The sequence below is a fragment of the Aspergillus viridinutans genome (assembly GCF_018404265.1).
Source record: "Aspergillus viridinutans IFM 47045 DNA, scaffold_5, whole genome shotgun sequence".
In the NCBI taxonomy this organism is placed as follows: domain Eukaryota; kingdom Fungi; phylum Ascomycota; class Eurotiomycetes; order Eurotiales; family Aspergillaceae; genus Aspergillus; species Aspergillus viridinutans.
Window position 1 is genome coordinate 2,615,560 of NW_025091221.1, and position 20,729 is coordinate 2,636,288.

General features: G+C 48.2%; 5 protein-coding genes across 5 annotated transcripts; 1 reads left to right on the forward strand and 4 right to left on the reverse strand.

The window, feature by feature from the left end:
• Nucleotides 1–47: 47 nt before the first annotated feature.
• Aspvir_007833 (uncharacterized protein) lies at nt 48–1,737 on the reverse strand (the record flags this gene model as incomplete). Its single annotated transcript, XM_043271010.1, has 5 exons — nt 48–509; nt 570–664; nt 745–1,039; nt 1,101–1,541; nt 1,597–1,737. 5 exons carry the CDS (start codon nt 1,735–1,737, stop codon nt 48–50), a joined length of 1,434 nt encoding a protein of 477 aa, XP_043126945.1.
• An 885-nt stretch (nt 1,738–2,622) lies between these two features.
• Nucleotides 2,623–4,484, reverse strand: Aspvir_007834 (putative MFS myo-inositol transporter; the record flags this gene model as incomplete). Its single annotated transcript, XM_043271011.1, has 3 exons — nt 2,623–3,781; nt 3,895–4,191; nt 4,288–4,484. 3 exons carry the CDS (start codon nt 4,482–4,484, stop codon nt 2,623–2,625), a joined length of 1,653 nt encoding a protein of 550 aa, XP_043126946.1.
• A 347-nt stretch (nt 4,485–4,831) lies between these two features.
• Aspvir_007835 (putative AAA family ATPase GCN20) lies at nt 4,832–7,498 on the reverse strand (the record flags this gene model as incomplete). The annotated part of the gene is made up of 8 exons (XM_043271012.1): nt 4,832–5,183; nt 5,254–5,722; nt 5,784–5,870; nt 5,920–6,093; nt 6,153–6,456; nt 6,513–6,593; nt 6,650–7,375; nt 7,436–7,498. 8 exons carry the CDS (start codon nt 7,496–7,498, stop codon nt 4,832–4,834), a joined length of 2,256 nt encoding a protein of 751 aa, XP_043126947.1.
• A 4,819-nt stretch (nt 7,499–12,317) lies between these two features.
• Aspvir_007836 (uncharacterized protein) lies at nt 12,318–15,695 on the forward strand (the record flags this gene model as incomplete). The annotated part of the gene is made up of 2 exons (XM_043271013.1): nt 12,318–12,335; nt 12,549–15,695. The coding sequence occupies 2 exons, from the start codon at nt 12,318–12,320 to the stop codon at nt 15,693–15,695; spliced, it is 3,165 nt and encodes a 1,054-aa protein (XP_043126948.1).
• A 1,089-nt stretch (nt 15,696–16,784) lies between these two features.
• Nucleotides 16,785–18,764, reverse strand: Aspvir_007837 (MFS transporter; the record flags this gene model as incomplete). Its single annotated transcript, XM_043271014.1, has 5 exons — nt 16,785–16,791; nt 16,838–16,953; nt 17,021–17,099; nt 17,159–18,277; nt 18,334–18,764. 5 exons carry the CDS (start codon nt 18,762–18,764, stop codon nt 16,785–16,787), a joined length of 1,752 nt encoding a protein of 583 aa, XP_043126949.1.
• Between the last annotated feature and the right edge of the window lie 1,965 nt (nt 18,765–20,729).

The window sequence follows — 20,729 nt, forward strand, 5'->3', positions numbered from 1 at the left end:
ATATCCACCGCCGAAACTTGCGATTTGTCTCGACGCATAATGAGTCGTCACATACTCCAGAAAATGAAAGGGCCTCGAGCATTCGGTTCTACCATATCAATCCATCGTCCGATCATGATCGTTCCACTGGGGAGAATGGCTCCCTCGTATCCATGGATCCAATTGAATTCGACCTCCAAATCATATGGCGGCCACGCTTCCTCTGGAAGCCACAGATCATCCTTTCCCTTTCCAGATGTCTCATCATCGTTTGGTATAAGCGGAAGTTGTTCCCTGTCCGCATCGTAGATTGCAAAGCATATACGGCGCCAATTGGGGAAGCCACCGTGAGCCGTGGGGATGGATTCTGTAAAGCCGCGCACCAGGTACGTTGAATCGTCATCAGATCCATGCTGTGTCTCAATGCCGCGAAAGTATGAGCAATGCGTTCTCGACCCCAGGATAGGGATGATGGACTCGAATAAGGTCGGCCAGTTCAACGGGTCAGAGTCTAGCTTGATTCGCAAAGACTAAACGCGAACCCGATGTCAGCTACCTGCTAAGCTGACTGATGTGTATGTAGGCCTTACCATAGGGTCCACCTGCGGCCAATGTGTTTCCAGATCAGCGCATGTCTGACGGTGTTCCAGACGACTCAGCGAATCTGGATACGGATGGATGCACGCTATAAAAGAGATTCGATCACTTCGGGTTAGCTTCTTCCTGTAGGGCGCTCAGCAGAATAAAGAGTCCTCAATAACTGACAATAATACCCCAACCAATGAGTACTAACGCAAGATTTGCTGTCGGCCAGAGGTCGCGTGGCTTTCGGTCGCTGACACAGCGATGTATAGGAGGAGTAGAATGTCGCTTCGTTCGGATTGAGGAGATGGCGAAGCCAGAAGTTGCGAATGTGCAAAATCTTCTCTAAGTCCAGCTTGTCTACACTCACAAGCGGCTCACTAATATCCACTTGGAATGAATATACGACGCCAATATCATAGTCATTCCTGAGGCAATAGAAGGCCATAGACGGGTCCAACACCAGATGAGTGAGGCACTAGAATGTCTGATGAGTCTGTGTCCAATTTTGAGACCCATATTCCGGGTGAAGGGCTTACTAGCTGAACAGCGCAAAACAACTCAGAAGGGGCATCGGCCTTCTTGTCGCCATATCCGCACACAGGTCTGTTCAAGAATTCTGAGTTGTGGAGTGTCTTACGAATCTGCTCGAGGAGCTTGGGAGCAGTGTGTTCATCTGTCGGGGCTGATTCAAGTGCCTCCAGAAGCATGTCTCTCAGCACTTCCAGCCACAATGTCTGCTCCTTCTTCTGGCCGTATCGGAAGCTGATCTTCTGAGACAGCACAATAGAACGTATCTGATACTCCAGTTTGAGCTCGCTTGAAGGACGTCTCTGAGGGATACCGTAAAGGTCCTTGAATCGCTGGCGCCAGATGGACGAGTGAGCCGGTAAGATCACCATAGCTAGGTGGACACAGCACGACACAAGATTGACTATGTCGACATCGCTCGGGAGAAGATATGCAATATACTGGATTATCTGTGTTAAGATCATCAGACACTAGTCCATCTAGACATTAACTCAAGGCAGGTACCTCTGTTGGAAGCTGCAGCAACGGACTTGCGTTTTGACGCCCCCGAGCTCGTGGGTCTGTCTTTCGCCGGCTTATTTCTCGACGATGTCCTTGAGTGTCAATGTAGTTAGTTAACTCGTGACTGCCGCGCATTCTAGACATAGTTCCTTATAAAGAAGCGTGTGTGGCATGGGTGTCATGCAAAGTTGTGTTAATAAGAGACGCAGCTTCCTTGGGTTGACCAACGAGGATGTTGAAAAGGCGCTTCGCCGTATTGAGATATCCACGAGTTGATCAACTCAAAAGTGAGGCCACTATGACTGGTCTCTAATTGAAAGGGATGAAGATGAGGTGAGTGGATGACTTGGTGGACAACCGCGAGTGCCGGTCCTCTGACTGCATCTTTCAAGTTGTTATCTTCACTTAATGTCTTTCACTCCGGGAAAATTAAAGGCAACTCCTCAGCTTCGATGTATCCTCACTCATCGTCTGCCTCTGAGCCCGTACATCCCTGGTGGGAGCAGATATTTTGCTTTGTGCCTCTCCGTCTCACTCGACAATTGCGCATAGCACCCCGATTTGGACTGCGCGAATCTCCCTTTTATCTTCCTAAGAAGAAGTTTCGAGTCCTGGATCACTCAATCGAACCAGCAACAGTGATGACTGCCTACACGGTATGCATACGTACATTAGGGGTCAAAAGGAGTCGGCCGCGAGACAGACGTCGCACTATTCAAAACAAGCAGTGGGAATAACCGGTGGGAATCAATACTTCACAAATCAACCAGATTTGGCCGATAATGCGGTCAAAGAAGTGATGATGGCAACTATGACTCCTAGAGTCAAACAGTGTAAGAGGGACTCCAGAGATACAAAATGGGTAATCCGGTCATGCTAGGGCAGATCGCCACCCTCGTCAGAAGTTACGGGCAAATACTTTCGCCAAAAGCTCTCAAAAATTCTGGTTGAGCACTCCATTCCAAATTGGAATAGAAGCCAGTAAGATCTAGATGGATGTCTGCTCAGAGATCTAAATTCAAGTTCAGCCTAACCAACTTGCACCCTACCGCGATTCCTTGTCAAACTTTCTCTGACACCCCAACCGTTGGCGAGAAGGCCTTTAACCTCCTCCAGGCTAAGACCGCTCATTTCGGGGTAAATGGCCCAGACGCCAACCCATCCAACAACACAAACGCCCGCATAGGCAGTAAATGTCCAACCCGGAGAAAGCCAATCCATCATGGGCAAGAAGGTAAGTCCGACAATGAAATTGGACGCCCAGTTCGTTGCAGTCGCAAGAGCCGATCCAAGGGAACGCACATTCAGGGGAAACAACTCCGACTGTTGCCAGGGCACGTTGCCTAGTCCAAAAGCATAGGAGGCGGTATACACAGTGAGGCAGAGAAGAACAGCGATTGGAAGAAACGACTTATTGGTGGCGCCATTGTCGGCTTGAGCTTGCGATCGCGGCTCAGAAGAAAATCCCGGCAGCTCCATGGAGCCGAAAGCCAAGGCACAGACAATTAGTGACACACTCATGACAGGTATTGAATATAACAGAATGCGACGCCGACCAATTCTATCGATCAGTGCAAACGCCAACAGCGTAAAGAGAAAATTGGTCACAGCCACAGATAGAGACGTAAGGGTGGGCGAGGAGAATGCGAGCATGGAAAAAATAGTCGCCGAGAAATACATGAGACTGTTGAAGCCGCAAAGTTGCTGTAGTCCTTGCAGCATGGTGGCGATGATCAATGCTCTTCTATTTCCGCCAACGCGAAAGAGATCTTGAGCACGCTGCGCAACTTTCCCACGCCATGGTATCCTACCGCAATCGATACTAGGTTTGATGCGGTCCATCTCTTCTTCCTCTTCAGCTACCTCAAGCTGAATACTGCGCACGACCTGCTTAGCAATTTGATGATTGGCAGACTGGCCCTGATAGACCCTGGACAACACACGGAGAGCCTCTGCCTCTAGCCCCGCCTGGACCAGCCATCGGGGAGTTTCGGGTAAGGCAACGACGATGGCGAGTTGCAGCACAGCCGGGAGAGTTCCAAGGCCGACAATCCAGCGCCAGCCACTGGTGGTTGTGGAGAACAGCCAGCCAACGATGTAAGCTACAACCTGGCCACCAGTGATGAAGAGGCACAAGATAGTCACCAATCTCCCTCGGGCACGCGAAGGCGCCAACTCAGAAATATACCTGGGGAAGGTTATGATCAGTCATTCCGTCAAAATAACGATCCCCTCGATCTAGAGTCATGCAGTCTCAGACGGCCCATCTTCCTTCCAGGGGGAGATGCGCGGTTGACTTACAATGGAGTAACCAAGCTCGCAGCACCGACAGCTAGACCAACAACACTTCTCCCGAGTATCATGCCCAATACTTGGCCACTAATGGCCTGTATCAAGGCTCCCAGAGTAAATAGAACATCTGCGACAAGTATAACTTTCCGACGACCGAGCTTATCTGCCAATATTCCAGCCAAGGGACTTGCCAATAAAGCGAAGAGACTCGTGCAAGATGTGATCAGGCTCTTGTCTAGGGTTGTTAGGACACGGTTTGAGAGATCAGAGCCAATAGACACGAGTGTCGAAGAGATGACGCCTGTACTGTACAGGACGTATATGTCAGTTCATATGTTGAGTGAATTTTCTTCATTTGTCCTCCGCAGAAAAAGAGGTGTTCAAAAGACCCGAAGAACTTACTCATAACCAAATAGAAGCCCACTTATACCGGCTGAGAATGTCAAGGCCCAAATAAACAGGTTTCCCGAGTCCGCTAAGTCCAAGATCAAGGTCTGGCTGTCAGCAGCAGGGTGAGGGGTGCCATCAACGGCCGCTTGCTCTGTTGGAAGCAAAGGGGCATCGGGCGCCAACTCATCGTTTGCATCACCACGATTCATCGCTTAAGCTTCTTTTTTCCCACAGGTAGACATTGGTGGTATACTGACTACAGCAGACAGTGGTCTACTGCAGTCGCATGAGGTTGTCGATAATTGAGGTGGATACAAGGCAGTTTATTGGTACTGTAGTGTACATCATAATTAGTGGCTCCAAGCTCACGGTCCTGACAGCTGACTGATCCACTCCGCCCGTGCTTGAGATGTTATCAGCGGCGAATCTTTTATCTACAACAGTAATCCATGAAGGCTAAAGGCTGATAAGATCAAGACATCAGCCGCTCCGCAAGCTTTGAAGCTGACTTTGACTTAAATTTGGTCAATGTATGAATAGCTTATCAACATCGCCCCTAGTGTTGCGCAACCACACCAGCCTCATTGGCCTGAGAGCTGATCATCTTCTTGTAGGCATCGACAGTGCCATCAAACTTGTGTACCGTGCCCTTGTCACAGACCCAAAGGCTAGTGCAGACATTCCGCAGCATCGTCACATCGTGTGATACCATCACCACACCTCCTTCGAACCTCTGCAACGCTTCAGAAAGCGCATCCATACCCTCAATATCCAAGTGGTTAGAAGGTTCGTCAAGCACAAGGATGTGCGGGTTAGTCAGGGACAGGCAAGCGAATGCGACACGCGACTTCTGACCTCCAGATAACAACTCCATGCGCTGAAGACCAGTAGTTCCGGTGATACCGAAGCTAAAGACGAACGTCAGTCGACATGATAAGGACTACATGGAAATAGGAAGAAAGTTCGGGTCAAACTTACGCTCCTAGATGCCGTCTATATTCTTCATCTGTCTTTCCGGGATAGGTTTTGGCCATGAAGCTCACCGCACTAGTAGTAAGATCCAGCGCGTCCACATGGTGTTGCGCGAAGTAACCGATTCGTAATCGTGCATGGGTTGAGATCAAGCCGGATGTTGGCTGGAGCTGACCAGTCAACAGCTTCAGCACCGTAGTCTTACCAGCGCCGTTTGGCCCAACAATGCCGATACGGGAATCGAGCTGGACGTCGAGTTCCACATTTCTGAGGAGCAGTTTGTCTTTACTGTAGCCGAAAGAGACATCCGACATCTGTACAATCGGAGGGGAAAGCTTCTCAACATCTGGAAACTTGAAATGGACAACATAGTCACTCTCTGGAGGCTCCAGGACTGGCATTCTCTCCAGTTTCTTGATTCTTGACTGCGCTTCGGATGACTTGGCAGCATTATAACGGAATTTGTCGATGAAGGCTGGCGTCTGTCGTCAGCAAACATGCAACCATATGCCAGAATAGGGAAAAGAATAACTGACCTTGCAGATGGGCGCGTTCTGCCATTTGCTTTTCATATTCGCGCTTGGCCATCTTCTTCCGCTCCTCCTTGGTGGCATAGAAAGAATCTGCGGCCTATTAGAAATTTCATTGGAGTCCAAAAGAGTAAATACTTACCAAAGTTGGCTCCCTTGTAGTAGTCCAACCTTTCAGAATGCTGGTGCACAATATCTGTGGCCACCTCGTTGAGGAACGCTCGATCGTGAGAGACTACAAGGATAGTGCTGGGATATGACTGGAGGTAGTTGGATAGGAAGGTAATGGATGGCACGTCCAACATGTTTGAAGGTTCTGTATCGCGTTAGATCGATATTACTGCTCGACCCGGAATTGAGAGGCACGGGGCTTACCGTCAAGCAGAAGCAAGTCCGGCTCGCAGAACAAAGCCCGTGCGAGGGCCAGTCGCATTCGCCAACCACCAGAGAACGTCTTCGTAGGATATTGCTGTCTCTCTGGCGAGAAGCCGAGACCGGCTAAGATACTGGCAGCGCGAGATTCTGCCTTGTCCGATTCCATCTCGGCCAGCTTGGAATAAATGTCGTTCAGGGTTATATCGAGACCCTCTCTCTCATGGTCGAGCCTGGCGGCATCTTTCGATGTGTCTGCCATGGACGACCTTTCCACTTCAATTGCTGCAAGCTGTTTGCTTATTTTCTGCAAGTCGTCAGCTAACTCACTCTCAACGGAAGAGGTCATAGAGTGGGGCCCACCTCTTGCTCTGCAAGAAGACGCTTCCGCCAAACATCTGCATCCAGAACAGCCTGAATTGCCGGGGTATCATCGCCCGTAATCTGAAAGCTGATGTCAGCAACAACTGCCAGAGGGAAAGGTTACTAGATAAGCGCACCTCTTGCTCGACGTGTAGAATTGAGATGTGGCTGGGAATGGCTACCTCTCGGCGACTCAGAGCACGCAAGAGAGTAGACTTTCCGATACCGTTCTGACCCACAAGACCATAGCGACGTCCGTAAGCCAGGGTAAGGGACGCGTCGGTCAAGATGCGGAGACCGCCCACGGAAATGTCGATACTGTCAATCTTGATATCTTTGCTCTTAGACTGCGAATCCGATCCCAGCTGAAGTGGGTTGACAGCCATGAAGAACTCTTCATAGGACAGAGTGCTGTCTGGCTGGTTGAGAAGACGGGATGCTTCGTATTGCACTGTTTTCATCTGCTTCTTTTCCTGCTTGGCACGAATCTTTTGTTCTGCTTTTTCGAGCTTCTTGCGGTCCACTCGGGACTCTACCTTTCTGGAGTTGGCTGACTCGAGATCGATATTACCTGCAGCAAGGCCAAGGGTGGAGGACATGTTCCTTTGGGAGCCAACATGGATGGCTTGGTCCAGCTTCTTTGCGGTGAACGGCATCTGCCTGCGCTCTGCATCAACGCCATCAGAAGAACTTAGTGAGGAAATGAATTTCTCGACTAGGTTCCGAATGGCCTTTTCATTCTGTTCGGAGAAGTCTCCAGAAGCAGAAACAAGAAGCTCTGTCACCATGTCGGCGGCTTCCGATAATGGTGATGGAGCATTTGCGTCCTCGACATAAGCATTCGAGGCGTGAGTCAGATAGCCCTGATTCGTGTTAGGACATGAATATCAAAGGGCACGACGATAGACAAACTGGGTACTTACCACAGAATACTCCGAGATCACACGATCCAAGCCAGGAATCTGTGCCTGGAGTTCCGCCTCCATTTTCAACGACGTGGATGTCGCGAGATTTGATAGGACAAGATAAGGTATGGAAGCTGCAAAATACTGCGGGTAGTCTGCCGGAGTCCTATAGGGTTTCGTAGGAAGGCGCGCTCTATCAACTCCGCCTGTTGTGATTCAGATGCAGCGCCGTCTTTTTTGTTGTCGGCAGATCTTAGGTGGCGGATTTGTGGATGAAGACCTGTACCGAGGCGCCGGCTTAGGTGGCTTGAAGTCTTGCACGCTACTGCAGACACTCCGACTATTCTACGGACAATGCTTCCCGTTTGATAGGCCGTTAAGTGACAATATAATGACTATATATCAAAATCAACGGGCAGAAAAAAAAATGAGTCGAAATGCTCTCGGTTGATTCTGCACATTGGGAGTTCAATACACTATTGAAAAATTTTGCCAATGCTGACCGCCTTCCCAATGTCTCCTTCAAGGCCAAAGACTGCTTTGTGGGTTTCTCGCTAACATCAAGTAGAGGTGATGGTTTCTTCCACTGTTATATGTTCATGTTTGTAAGAAAGATTCTTAAATTGGCCATACTCGGATGGATTAACACAGACTATCTGTGAGTCAAGGGAAACGCGAGCGTGGAACAACGACAACAACAATGGCTATGTAAGACTTTTCCTCCAAGTACTCGGCAGATATCTCAGCTTCGTGAAACACAGACCGCCTTATTTAGCGTCTCTTCGCCTGCATGGCGGGGATGCTGCAGCCAGTAGTTAGTAGATACAATGATGCTGGCTGTTAAATAGGTCGCAGCCAGTCAACAGAGCCTGACCAGGATCATTGGTTTGAGTTCATGATGATCAGCATTAGGAGGACAGTTGTTCAAGGAACTGTGCAATCCTGGCTTGGTTTGCCTTCCAATCAAGGAGCATGCACATTGACGGCTGTCTACTCCGTAGCAGGATCAAATAAAAATAGTGACTACCGTACGATAATTGCGCGGCTATCCATGACTTTGAAGGGGTAAATACGCACTCCGAAGTCATTCATAGTGTCGATGACATCCCCTAGATGAGTGTTGTCCGGGGTGACAGTCTGCCACCACCTTCTGCCGGAACAAGGGTAAGCTGGTTCAACTGCCTGCTCGCTTCAAGCCAGCTAGCAGATAATTGAAATGCTCTTTTTATCAGGACCCCTAGATAAGTGAGGGGTTGTTGCTGTTCTACTCCGTAGACCGGAATGGCTTGGAGTGGACGGGTTGTGTCTACCTAAGCAAGTAACCCTTCAAAGTGATATCCTCTTCAGGAAATACTCAACCAACAAAATCGACCACGGTTGAAACATAACTCCGTGCATAGAAGCCAGAAAGCTCGTTGGAATTTCGCTGAACATTCGAGAGCCGCGATTGTATGTATCTACGGAGTAGATAGCTTGAAGTCCACCTGAGCGAGCGGGGTTGTCCAGTATAAAACAAGTCTAGTTGTTAGAAAAGACTAGTAGACATGATGGATAGACGCAACTTTTCCAACTGAAGGCATCAGATTCTTGGAGGATATTGGTCAACCTCGCACCTGGGATCCTCGATTGTTGAAACACAGGGGCTCGGATTGCTAAGAATGAGCGACACAAATGATGTGCGGATGATATATATATATATATATATATATATATAATTATTGGCATGCGACTGTAGATCTACAGAGTGGTATCCCTACCTAGTGCTCCTCCGTGAAGCAATATTGATAGCGAGTTTCGGCGACTGATGATTATGATGACATTTTGATTCCGCGTCTAAGAAGGTAAGAGGCCAGACCCGTCAGAAGGAATCTCGGAGATATTATTCTATTCTTGCACCGTTACCTCACTACAGCCTCGAGGGGGGAAAAAAGGAAAAAAGAAAACAACTTGCAGTTGCAGGTGCAGGCCACGTTCCCTCCCAAACCCCCACACAGGAGGGCAGGAGGGCTGGGTGCAATGGATCTGTCTCAAAAGGTTGGCCCTCGGCGTTGCCCAATTGATGAGCCTACCGCTGACGGTTGTAAAGACGTAAAAGAGCCAAAATTTAATTGGAGAATCCGAGACATGAGACTACCGAGAGGTATTCATCATGAATAATMAAAATGTAAGCAAGAATTAGCATAAATCAGTTCAGCTCAATTGTACCTGTGCTTTTCCTTGTTGCTGGATGGGCTTTCATCGGCTATGGATTTCTGACTATTTTCTGCTCACATGAGCGGGAAGTTGAGACACTAAGATGGCTGGAATGAGGAACCTGGATTCTGGATTCTGGAAAACAGGGACGATCCCGCGTGTTCCCTTGGATAACAGAGGTTGAAAATTTTGGAATACCGCCCGTTGGAACCCCGTCCAGGAATCATTGTGGAAGATTGGGCGTCGGGAAGTTATTTCCAAGGAACTCGAGGTACTTTAAAAAGTCACCTATCTATGGAATAATGGAAGAAACATGGTGTTCTTTTGTCTGCTTGGTGACGCACTATTGAGTAAAACACAGATATACCTCCAGAAGATCGCCGTAAGTATTTAATTTATTCATTTAGCGGACAAACGCCTCCTCACTTGACGATAGATTAGTAAACTCTAGATTAGAACATTGCCCCGTCAACTGCGCAGTTGAGCGCCAGGCGCAAGACCTCGCCGAGTGAGCTTTTTGGCCTAGTTTATCAACAAGTTCTCCTCAGCCAGCCATCCCATTTCTAACGACGGAAAGGGAAAAAAGGCCTTAGAAGGTGGAGAGCCGGAGATATCCTCTAATCAACTAGGGGTACATGATTATGATGATTACTCTTTAGTCGTTACAGCCTTCCTGGACCGCAAGTTGCCTAGAAAAGCTCAAGCCCCTCTTTAATGATTCACTCTATCAGGTTACACAGTAGTACCAACATTCGGACATCGAGGATGGAGTCGGGAAAGCCGAACGGGGCGCAAATCATATCAATACGGAACCGTCCTTGTTTAGGGCAGAAAGTTAAGGATCCAATAGAGCATGATCAATTGAGAGTCATCAATCCCCTTCATCATCGTCATCTGGGGGAATGTAAAGGGACCGAGGGCTGAGGATTCAAAGGGAGCTGAAATGATAACTGGCTCAGCGGCTACTTCTGAGTAGGCTAATTTTAATATCCCGATCCCGCTCCTCCATTGATCGAGATTGCTGGCTAGCAAGATCGTGCGCGCTAATGCTCCAGCTCCTCCCACCTGCAGCTCCTCAGGTTCAATCACAAATAACAATGCACCAAACAGGTCTTGTTGTTATGATGGCTAGTTATAATAATAAAGGGAAATAGAGATAAATAAATTGTTCTGGTAATCCTTCCCTTGAATCAATATCCATGGTAACGAGCGTGAGGGCTACTAAGTACCTTACCAGTCGTGGGTTTAATTATTGTCACCTCAACTGGCTGGCTGCATTTGTGTTCACGAGTTCCTCTACCTCAAGATGCGTGTGGCCTATATCCACTTGGGGCTGCATGCAAGCTCCATAATCCATACCTTAGTCTATGCTTCACACAAACAGAATAGGGACTTTTGCATAAAGAATGAATACAGCAGTAGATGTTCACCAGATTTGTACACAAAAAAAGAAGAAAAAATCCCAGTTCCACCGCTTTTCCCTGTCATCTGCTGAACCACCGTCTTAAAGAGGCTAGACCTTGTCGAAATCTTATGGCGGTGACCTACTTTCTCGCGAGTCCGCTGCTTTGTATGGAGTACGGAGTACTGCTGGTAGAAACGTTCGCCTGACGAGAAGTAAACAAGGCATGGTGGCCGTGAGAATGTACTACGTAGTTGAGCTTGATATTCCTAGAATAGCCTCTGATTCAAGAGGCAAGGACTACATAATTATTGTACGGTGTAGGACTGTCGAATTCTTGATTGAATCGTCTGTCATTGGAAATAGCTAATGTCTCGCCACATGGAGATTTTGGAGAGTGGACATCCTCCTAGCATGATCATAGAACTAACCAAGCATTGATTAGCTACTGTATCTAGAATCTTGATATTCCGCCCTGGATGCCATGTAAAAAAGGGTGACAAGGAGTCAAGGAGTCAAGGAGTCAAGGAGATAGACTAGAACCAGAAGAATATCACCCGTGGGAGGAGTCGAAGCTAAAAATGCCTAATGGTACTAGTCAATAAAGTTGTTAAACAGTTTAAAACTACCTTCCTTACATACCTGTCTAACCAGCTTCTGAAGTTCTGATACCCCCGTATCTACTTAGTGGCTGCGTCCTCCTGTGGTCAATTCGAGCATTATTATTTCCTGTCCATTAACCCATATCCTCCCCAGCTGCTCACTCTGGGGAGCAGAGCTCCTCTCCAATAATTATTAAAATTGTTATCCTCTCCACCACGACTTTCTGCAACAAAAAGAGCAGCGAAGCCAGATCTGATTCTTTCATGGTCATCTTTCTCTCCTTATTTATTTTAGTTACTACTGCAATTGTCTTTTTCTTGCATTCTTTACAAACCTCCCCCCCCCCCCCCCCCATTCTTTTTCACTTCCTTGCAGTGTACTCCTGTACCTACATTGACATTTCGCCTCAGCTGCAGCGGCCCCTCCCTACCCCCCAGACAAACTCTGCTTCTTATTATTGTTATTGTTATTGCGCTCAACGGCGTGTGTATCTTCATACAGCTTTCCACATCTCACTTTCCCTCTTTCACAACTGCCACTGGTTTGCTTCATTCAACTGTCGCATTCTTCTCTATATGCTCCTATTGAGCCCTATCTCTCTACGGATAATTCCTCCTTGTGCATGATTATGCAGACAGGAATGTCCCATGTGGCTGGACTGAGTTCTGTGGTGTCTGACACTGTTCTCAGCACCCTCTGAGGATGGAGCATGTTTCTACTGTAAGTCTGCCGCCTCCCTCATCCTCTGCGATATCGCCATTTTCCTGCCATAAATTCCATTCTGTCTACTAAGAAGGAATCAAAACACCCTTGAGCGCCAGTAACTCTGCGCGTGATCTCCGAGCAGCAAAGTTTCTTGTTTTGTGTCCACTGGTGTTTGCGATCGACCACTGCTTGACTGACCTGACACTAACTGGTCTTGTTTTCTGTCAGCTCTGTGCGGTCAGCACTGTCGGTATTGCAGCGACCGGTTTCGCTCTCGGTCGCATAGATCGACCTTCCTCCAAACAAGGGAGATTTCGAAGAAAGACCCTCCTTCGTGACTATCATGCGCCTACAGCAGACAATTCTGTATCGCCGGCTTTCGGTACCATATCTCCAGATTCCCCTTCTTTTCCCTCCAAAGTCTGCGATGTGAAAACACATCATATCGCAGACCCCTCCCAGCATCACAGCGATGGCGCTTCACCCGAGGTTAATTCCGGGGATTCTCAATCTCGGAGAAAGTCTTCATTTGCGGGTGTAATACGTCGGCGCCGAGGTCATACAATGACCAGTCCACCTTCGCAACTAAAAGAGGACAAGGATACCCCGTCGCATTCCCGACGACCATCCTCGTCTTGGTTGCGACGTCTCTCGATCCAGCCGCAGGAGAGCCGCCTCCCAAATAATGGTCCCTTGTCTCCATCGTCCAACGACCCCGCAAGCCCAGGCTTATCACGACTGTCCAGTCAGCGCAGAGTACCAAACAAGCTTGTGAAGCGACCCCCCTCGCAGCATTCCAATGGTCTACCTTCATCTGCGCATGCGCCGTCATCGCCCTGGGCACCTTTGCAGTTGCGGAGGCCTACAACGAGCTATCAACGGTCCGAAGTATTACGGCATAGAGCAACTCACAGCTTAAACTTCGAACCTGGTTTTATCATAGATCCCACGTCGCATTCTGTCGAGGCAGGCTCCTCCATTGACGTTGAGGGGGCCGCATGGCAACCATATCTAAGAGCCAGTTTGGAGGGGTTGACCGAGAGACTCGCCCGAAGACTGTCCACTGCGACAAGGCCGAAGGAACAAGCACTGCGGCGGATCCTGCCGAGCCCGGATGCCATCCCAGCGCTTCTTCTGGCGACCTCCATCACGATGAAAGAACCTGCAATAAACATCACTTCGAATGAGTTTGTTCCTGCCTCTCCAGTCCAGTTTCGAGACCCCTTCAAACTTGACGATCCACCGCGTGCCCGAGACGCACCTTCCCTAGTGGAAAGCAACAGCGGCCCTTCTTCTATTGTTCTCGACGAAGCGGACCCGAAGTCACCTGAGAAAAGCTCAAGCACAGCAGCTTCCAAGCAGCCCAATAGTGGACCTTTGGTTTGGCCAAAAAGGAGAGCAGTATCAACTCCCTTCCCAGAATTACCGATTTCGAAAGTGGCCACCTCGGAGTCGAGACAATCAAATGGGAAGCGTAACATCACCGACCCAAACATCTTCCGTCGGCCTCCTGACGCATTCAAGGCAGGATATCCTAATTTCCTGACAGCAAGGATCATGAGATCGCGGCGTTCTATTACGCCTTCATATCTTCGAGAGTACAGAGCGGAGCTGGGTCTCTGTCGGGATTACGGGGACCGCCCCTTGACATCGGACGCGGTAGCACTATCAGCATACCAGAATGCATTCTTTCGCACTTCTGACTTGACTTTCCTGTGGTCCGTCCGCCAACGTCCCAAGCGCCATTCAATCGCGGCCTCTGATCCAGCTTCATCCGCGATTGGGTCCGAGGATACTCGTATTTTTACGTCTGGTGATGAAGACGAATCGGATTTCTTGACCGATACCGCATTTGACTCGATCCGCACTCACTTCACAATTGGTAGCCACTCCGGTTCTCACGGCTCGCGGATTGAAACCATGTTTGACAAGGATCCTGTAGAAAGTCTTGCGAACCACAAGATTAGAATCGAAGCGCTCGAGCCTCGCGGTCCGAGAATGCCGCATGGACTGGCTCCGGCTATATGCGACTTCGGGATTGACAGCGATGCAGTTTCTGGTGCAACGCTTAGAGCCCGTGAGATGACAGAGCTAGACGACAGTGAAGACAGCAGGGTATCCTTTCCTCCGGACCTATCAGATGATGAAGATGCTCGCAGCACGGTTGCCGCCTTGCCTGGTGAGACAAATTCACCGTTCATCTTTCCCCGTCGTCCTCTGGTAGCTCCCAATTTTTACGCCGAAGGCAATGATATCCGTGCTCAAGTCCACTCAAATTCATCCCATGCTTCAGACGAGGCGTTTGCGCTGCACAACTTGCGCAGCGTTTCTCAAGAGTCGCTTGGGTCATGCCGAAAAATGAACATATTTGACTGGTCGGAACAGTCACGAAACGACCGAGACGCCTCGGGAATGGACGAAAGACCCCGAACTGTCCACGGGAAAAATGGGCCTGAGTTCCGTGGCAGTCGTGCTCCAGGGCGGAGGGCTCCGAACTCATTGCATCTTCGCAGCCAGAGTGTTCCTGTGTCGAGAGACCCTACAATCGCTAGCGAATCTCGTCAGACATCCGGAAAATTTGGAACTTGGGGCTTGGGTAGTAAAGGTGTTAGCGAGGATTGGGACAGCGACTTCGAGTTCGACGATGCGGAAGTGGACAACGAGAATCTGCGGCCGAGTAGAACGAGCTCTCGACGGGGCATGATAGTTCCTGCAGCCATCCTGGAACGCCAAGCGAGCCTTCACGGGCAATTCGGGCAGGTCCAGGAATTGACCTTACTAGTTGAGGAGCTTAAACGTCTTCGTCACCGGGCCAGCTTTCTGAATATAGTTCAAGGTCCATCGAGTGAACTCTGGCAGGAGGCTGAGGGTATCGTCAATCTAGCCACGCTTGACGATGAAGAAAACAATGATTCCCCTCCGAGATCGCCGTCCTCCCTTACTTTCAGTTTTGATGACTCTGAAGGCGAGTCGTCCAACCTAGCAGATCCGTCGAAGCGGACAAGCGGGGATTCCTGGCGAGCTTCGCTTTCCGAGAAGTTACCTCAAAATCTCAACGTCTCCTGTGACACGTCTGCCCAAGCGAAGTCGGTTCTGGATCTGATCTATCAACAACGCGTTTCACATGACCCCACTCTCCGCAGTGCTCGTTGTTCACGCTCCAAAAAACTCCCCTTTGATACGCAGTCTCTCCGTGATCTTGTCATACGAGCCGGTGTGGTAACCCGAGCCCTGAAAGAAGTTATTCGCAAGGAGGAGGGCGTGATAACGACCCCTGACGGCAAAACGCAGTCTTCTGATCCGCCATTCAGCCGGATCTTCGATCAACCTACTGATGATAATCACTTGATTTACGAAACTCACTGTGTCAATTAGAGATGCATCAATTCCTACGGTCGACATGACGTCACTCCCTACACGTCCCTCGCTCGCTCCTCCTCTCTGTCTCTCATGTACTACTTCCTTGTTCCTTGATCTCTGACGACTGGCTCGAGCATTACGAAATGATGTGAATAGAACCCTGACATGGTCTTCCTCCTTTATCTTTTCGAACCCGAGATCCGCATCCGTCGCTAACCTTCTGCTTTCCGGAATGTCAGGCCGTTTAACTTTGTCTTCGAAAAAAATCTTCTTTCTGAACAGGGCTCCATCTTGTATTAGTGGGTTTGGTGTACATTTTCCAGCCGATGTCAATTTCCCTCGTCTCTTCTTTTATGGGCACCATCAATGTGTTAATTTTTCTTCCTCGTCTTTTTCATGATTCTCCTTTTTCTGTTTTACGCTGATCTTTCATTCTGTGCCACAAAATGACGGTCCTGTCTGACGCTTTCCCGGGTCCATCCCGGGTTTTGCGTCTTTTTACACCTCCCACTGCTGGTACTTGCCTTGGAATAGCACAACACGCACCAGGCGGGCGAGGCAGTATCGACATTGGCGTCGAAATTAAGGCTACGACTACATGACATTCTGGTTCAAGCTGGTTTGACGTTATGATACTAGAGTAGGAAAAAAGGTACATAATGTAATAAAAGACTATGGAATGAAGCGATAGCACTCCGGTAGTATCTGCCACGTTCAATATCTCCATATCAAGCAAACGCCGATATCTCTTTGAAGAGCAATCTTATACGGGACTGGGCTCTAGAAATTTGCTTCTGGATTCGAACACACACACGTCGTCTTATTGTCATTAATATTAATGATCTTGTACAAACCATCTGCTGTCACGCCAGAGACCAACGAAAATCCAAGCCATAGGGGTATCGCAAGTCAAATGACGAACTGCCCAGTGATACAGAAGGAATCGAGACGCTCAACAAGCAATAAGGTATGTGCAAATTGTTCAAGATGGTCCATCACGGATGTTCCGAGTTCATCAGGCTCGCATACAGCATCCGTAATTCTTCTCATCTCCTGAATGAGCTGTCCACTGTGTCCGTACTGAGGTAGATAAAGGTTGTCATTCTACATGCTCATCATTGTGAGCCTGAACGGCTACAATATATTCCATTGCGAACTTGCTCTTCGCACGGATCCTGGGTCCGTAAGAGTAGAAGAGGAGCGGAATAGGCATCAGGATGGCAGCGACGCATCCAAGGAGAGTTCCAGTCCAGTTGACGCCTAGAGCATTAAACTGTGCGCTTGTCAGGGAACGAAACGAGGCGACAAAAGCCGGAATTAGCAAGGAGGGTCGAACGTACCATATAGGTTGAAAAAAGTGGGAATCCTGCACCAGCTATAGAACGCAAAACAGTATTTGCGGCCAGGGCTGAAGCAGCACTACGTGACAAGACATCAGCATAGCTTCCGAGGGAGAGATATTGGAGGGAGCAACGTACAAGACGAGATAGGCATCAACAATATAGTTGAGACATTGCAGAAAAATGCAGAAAAGTCCGAATCCGGTCAGGAGACCCGACAGGGTTGGCACGATCCAATGTATATCAGATCTGTACCCTGACCAACCGAACCAGAAGAGACCGCCGGAAAAGGCCACCCCGCCTATAATGGCCGGGGGTAGACGCCATTCGGGGATGGGTATGTCCTTATTCGCACTCAGTCGTCTGTTATACCATGGCTGGAGGGTAATAATAAATATTCCGCCCAAAAATTCGCCGATGATTATCCCAAAATAAGGAAGCCCCCCAACGCCTTTATTGAAACCGTGGATGCGCTGAAAGACAATTGGATATGCGGTCAAGAATAGATACAGCAAGCCATAGAGGAATGCCATGTAGATACTTAGCAGGAGCACGATCGGTTCGGTGAACAAGATCCTTAGTGGACGACTGAAATTCTTGCGGATGAGCTCTCCAAATTCAACTTCGATCTCCTCTTGCTTCGCGTGAATGCCCCAATTTCTCGTTCGTCGACGAAGCTCAGCAGCCTTCCCAATTAGCACAACTGGAGAATATGTCTCCTCCAGAAAGAACAAATCTAGAGCAAAAGCCGAGGCGCCCATGATTCCAGTGAGGTATTCCGTCCAACGCCAGCCTAGGTAACTTTCAACGATGAAGCCACCGATGAAAGGAGCAAAGAGTGGGCCGGTAAAGACTGTCATGGTAAAAACCGTGATCGCGAGGCCTCGATGGCGGTTGTCATAGATGTCGGAGAACACCGCTGCAACAACAGCGATGGGACACGATCCAAAAAAGCCACCGAAGAAGCGACATATTAATATCGTTTGGAGGTTTTCCGCGGTAGCCACTGCAAACTGAAAGACGGTAAAGCCGAACATGCCAATCAGAATGGGTATACGCCGGCCTTGTAGCTCAGACCACGGCGAGAAAAATGTCGGGCCACACGCAAACCCCAAGACATACAGCGAGAGGCCGAGAGTACCTACTTCGGTCGAGACATGAAACTTCGATGACACAACCGAATTGGCGGCAGAGTAGATGCTGCTTGTGAAAGTCGCATTGAAAGTCGTGTATGCCAGCATGGCGGAAACTGCAATCCTATACGCAGAGGTGAGTCGCCATTAGTCTTCTGATGCAAACTCGGAGTGACTTACTTCTTCTTCATAGACCAGTTCTGAGGATGCAGAGGATCATTCGGGCCAGCAAACTCGACGACATATTCCTCTCTCTCTGGAAGAGGCGGGGGATAGGGCTTTCCTGCGCCAAATTCTGGCAGAGGTCTTTTTGACACGAGTGGCTTGAGAGCACCCACAGTGGCGCTATGCTGGCTTCTCTGAGTTGCAATGCGACTGAGTGCTGTTGGATGTCGTTCTAGACCAGCACCTCGTAGCGTCTGGGCAGTCTGAATCTGCGCCAAGTAGTAGTCACCCTCTTGCGCTTGTGTTGACGAGCTGGAAGAGGTGACCGAGGATGAGAGGGAGTCAGACCGAGAGGCACGGCTCCCATGATTGAGGCTCTGACGGCGGCTTGGTGCACGGTATGCCTCCAATTCAGCCTTTTCGAGATCCCGCGACAATGAATCCATGCGGACAATTACGCACGCAGCCTAGAAGACAAGTGCTGGAAACCATAGCAGAAATTAGGAGAATTCTCTTCTTCCGCGATGCAGGAAGTATCGGTAGGGTGAATTTGGTTTGAGACAAGATTTTCAAAGCAGAATCGTACGGGCGTCCACTTGAAGAGGCGAATGAAGTAGACTGTGCGAAGCTACGCGATTCAAATGGGCTTGTAACCCAACCATAGCGGCAAATTGGACTTACTTGAAGATGATCTCAAGCCGCCTCTTCGGAAAAAGTCCCGACACGAGAATCTTCCTCGATGCCTCTTTGTGCTTCGCTCTGCTCCATGGGGCCACAGTTAAGGCTCTACTTTTTGTAATGCAAGGCCTACAATCAGTACATGGATAGGGATATTGTTCTCATAAATTGTCAATTTTCCTTTAGTCCTTTTTGATTTGGCTGCGAGAGGCACATATGAAAAGAAGTGGCCAAGCTTGGTTCAGGCATCATCATCGTCACTATCATCATCAGGTCAGCAATCAGTCATGTACTTAGGTAGGTAAGTACTATGTAACCGTGGTAGCACTATTACCTAGTCACTGTCACTAGTGATAGAAGGCAATATGGAAGTCTGGCCTCCTAAACAAAAAGACAAAACTTTGTGGCTAAAATCATGCCCAAAATCACTGCGTGATCTTCAAGGAAGAGGGGGGCGCATCCTCTCCTGTCTTCTCCATGATAGTGTTGAGGAATACAGGAAGCATTTAAAACAACAAAAATAGCAGTAGATAGGCATAGCCAATATGTAGGGCTATGAATTTGATGAACAGCATAAAACTTTGTATGGCAGGTCGGACAACGATCTGATGGCGTCAGTTACAGTAGGGCTCTGCTTTTGACGTCAGGATGCTGTATAAAAAAGGGGGGCGAAAATAACCTTATTTCCTCCTCGTGCCCATGCTACATTGATGATAATAATAGAGATTGTAGTATATTCTAGATTATCAGGAAATATCATACATGAAAATCTTAAAGGACATGAGACTCACTACCGTCTTTCTCAGAGGGATGGTAGTGAAAGACATTTTTATATAATCATGAACGCTGCTCCCTTGCAAGGAAAGAAATCACACCTAATAATAAAAGATCATGGTTGAAGCATGTTCAATACACTATGTATCTAGATCCTGAAAACAATAAGTTATGAACATATCATCATTGCGACTCTCTACTAACTTTGACCAGTCCACTAGCTGATGATGTGACGAGGTACAGTGGTATGTATGAGAGATATCATACAGTCTACCTTATATAACTTAGTATGTATCATCCAAGGCACTATATTAATTTGACACCTTCATAAATCACATATATCAAGAGAACCCTTTACATGTCCTCAGTGGCAACCGAAAAAAGAAATAGAACTTCAGTATAATTAAGTCATTGTAAAGCATAGAATATGTTAGTTAAAGTTGATTTTAAAGTAAACTTCATCAGATAGTTAATAGGATAATTGATGGTAAGTGGTCAGTGATCACTGGATAATATGAAGAGGAATCTAATGAACTCAAGGCACATGCGTGAGTTAAAGCTTTTAGTTAAATAACTTAGTACTCCCAGTGCCTATCAGCTTCCTCAGGTCTGTATACATACCATTATTCAGGGAGGACAGCTCCCACATCCCTAAGGGCGAATAATTTGTCTTGATAAAACACAGGCAGCCTGCTGTCATTCAGGCAATAAGTGCGGCTGCTAATGCCCTCACATAACTAAGTACTTCAGAAATTAAGACTCATATACTGTGGGATAACTGATTGTCAGTTTAAAAAGTGCTAGGCAGGCTCAAGGAACATCATTATTGTAGAATTTTCTTAGGTTTTCTAGATCATTAATAATTATTCCATAGTTTGTTCCAAGCAAACTAAGCAGTAGTGATGGGTTTCATAATGATCAGTATAAGTAATTAAGCATGGTTTGTTGACCCTTTTACT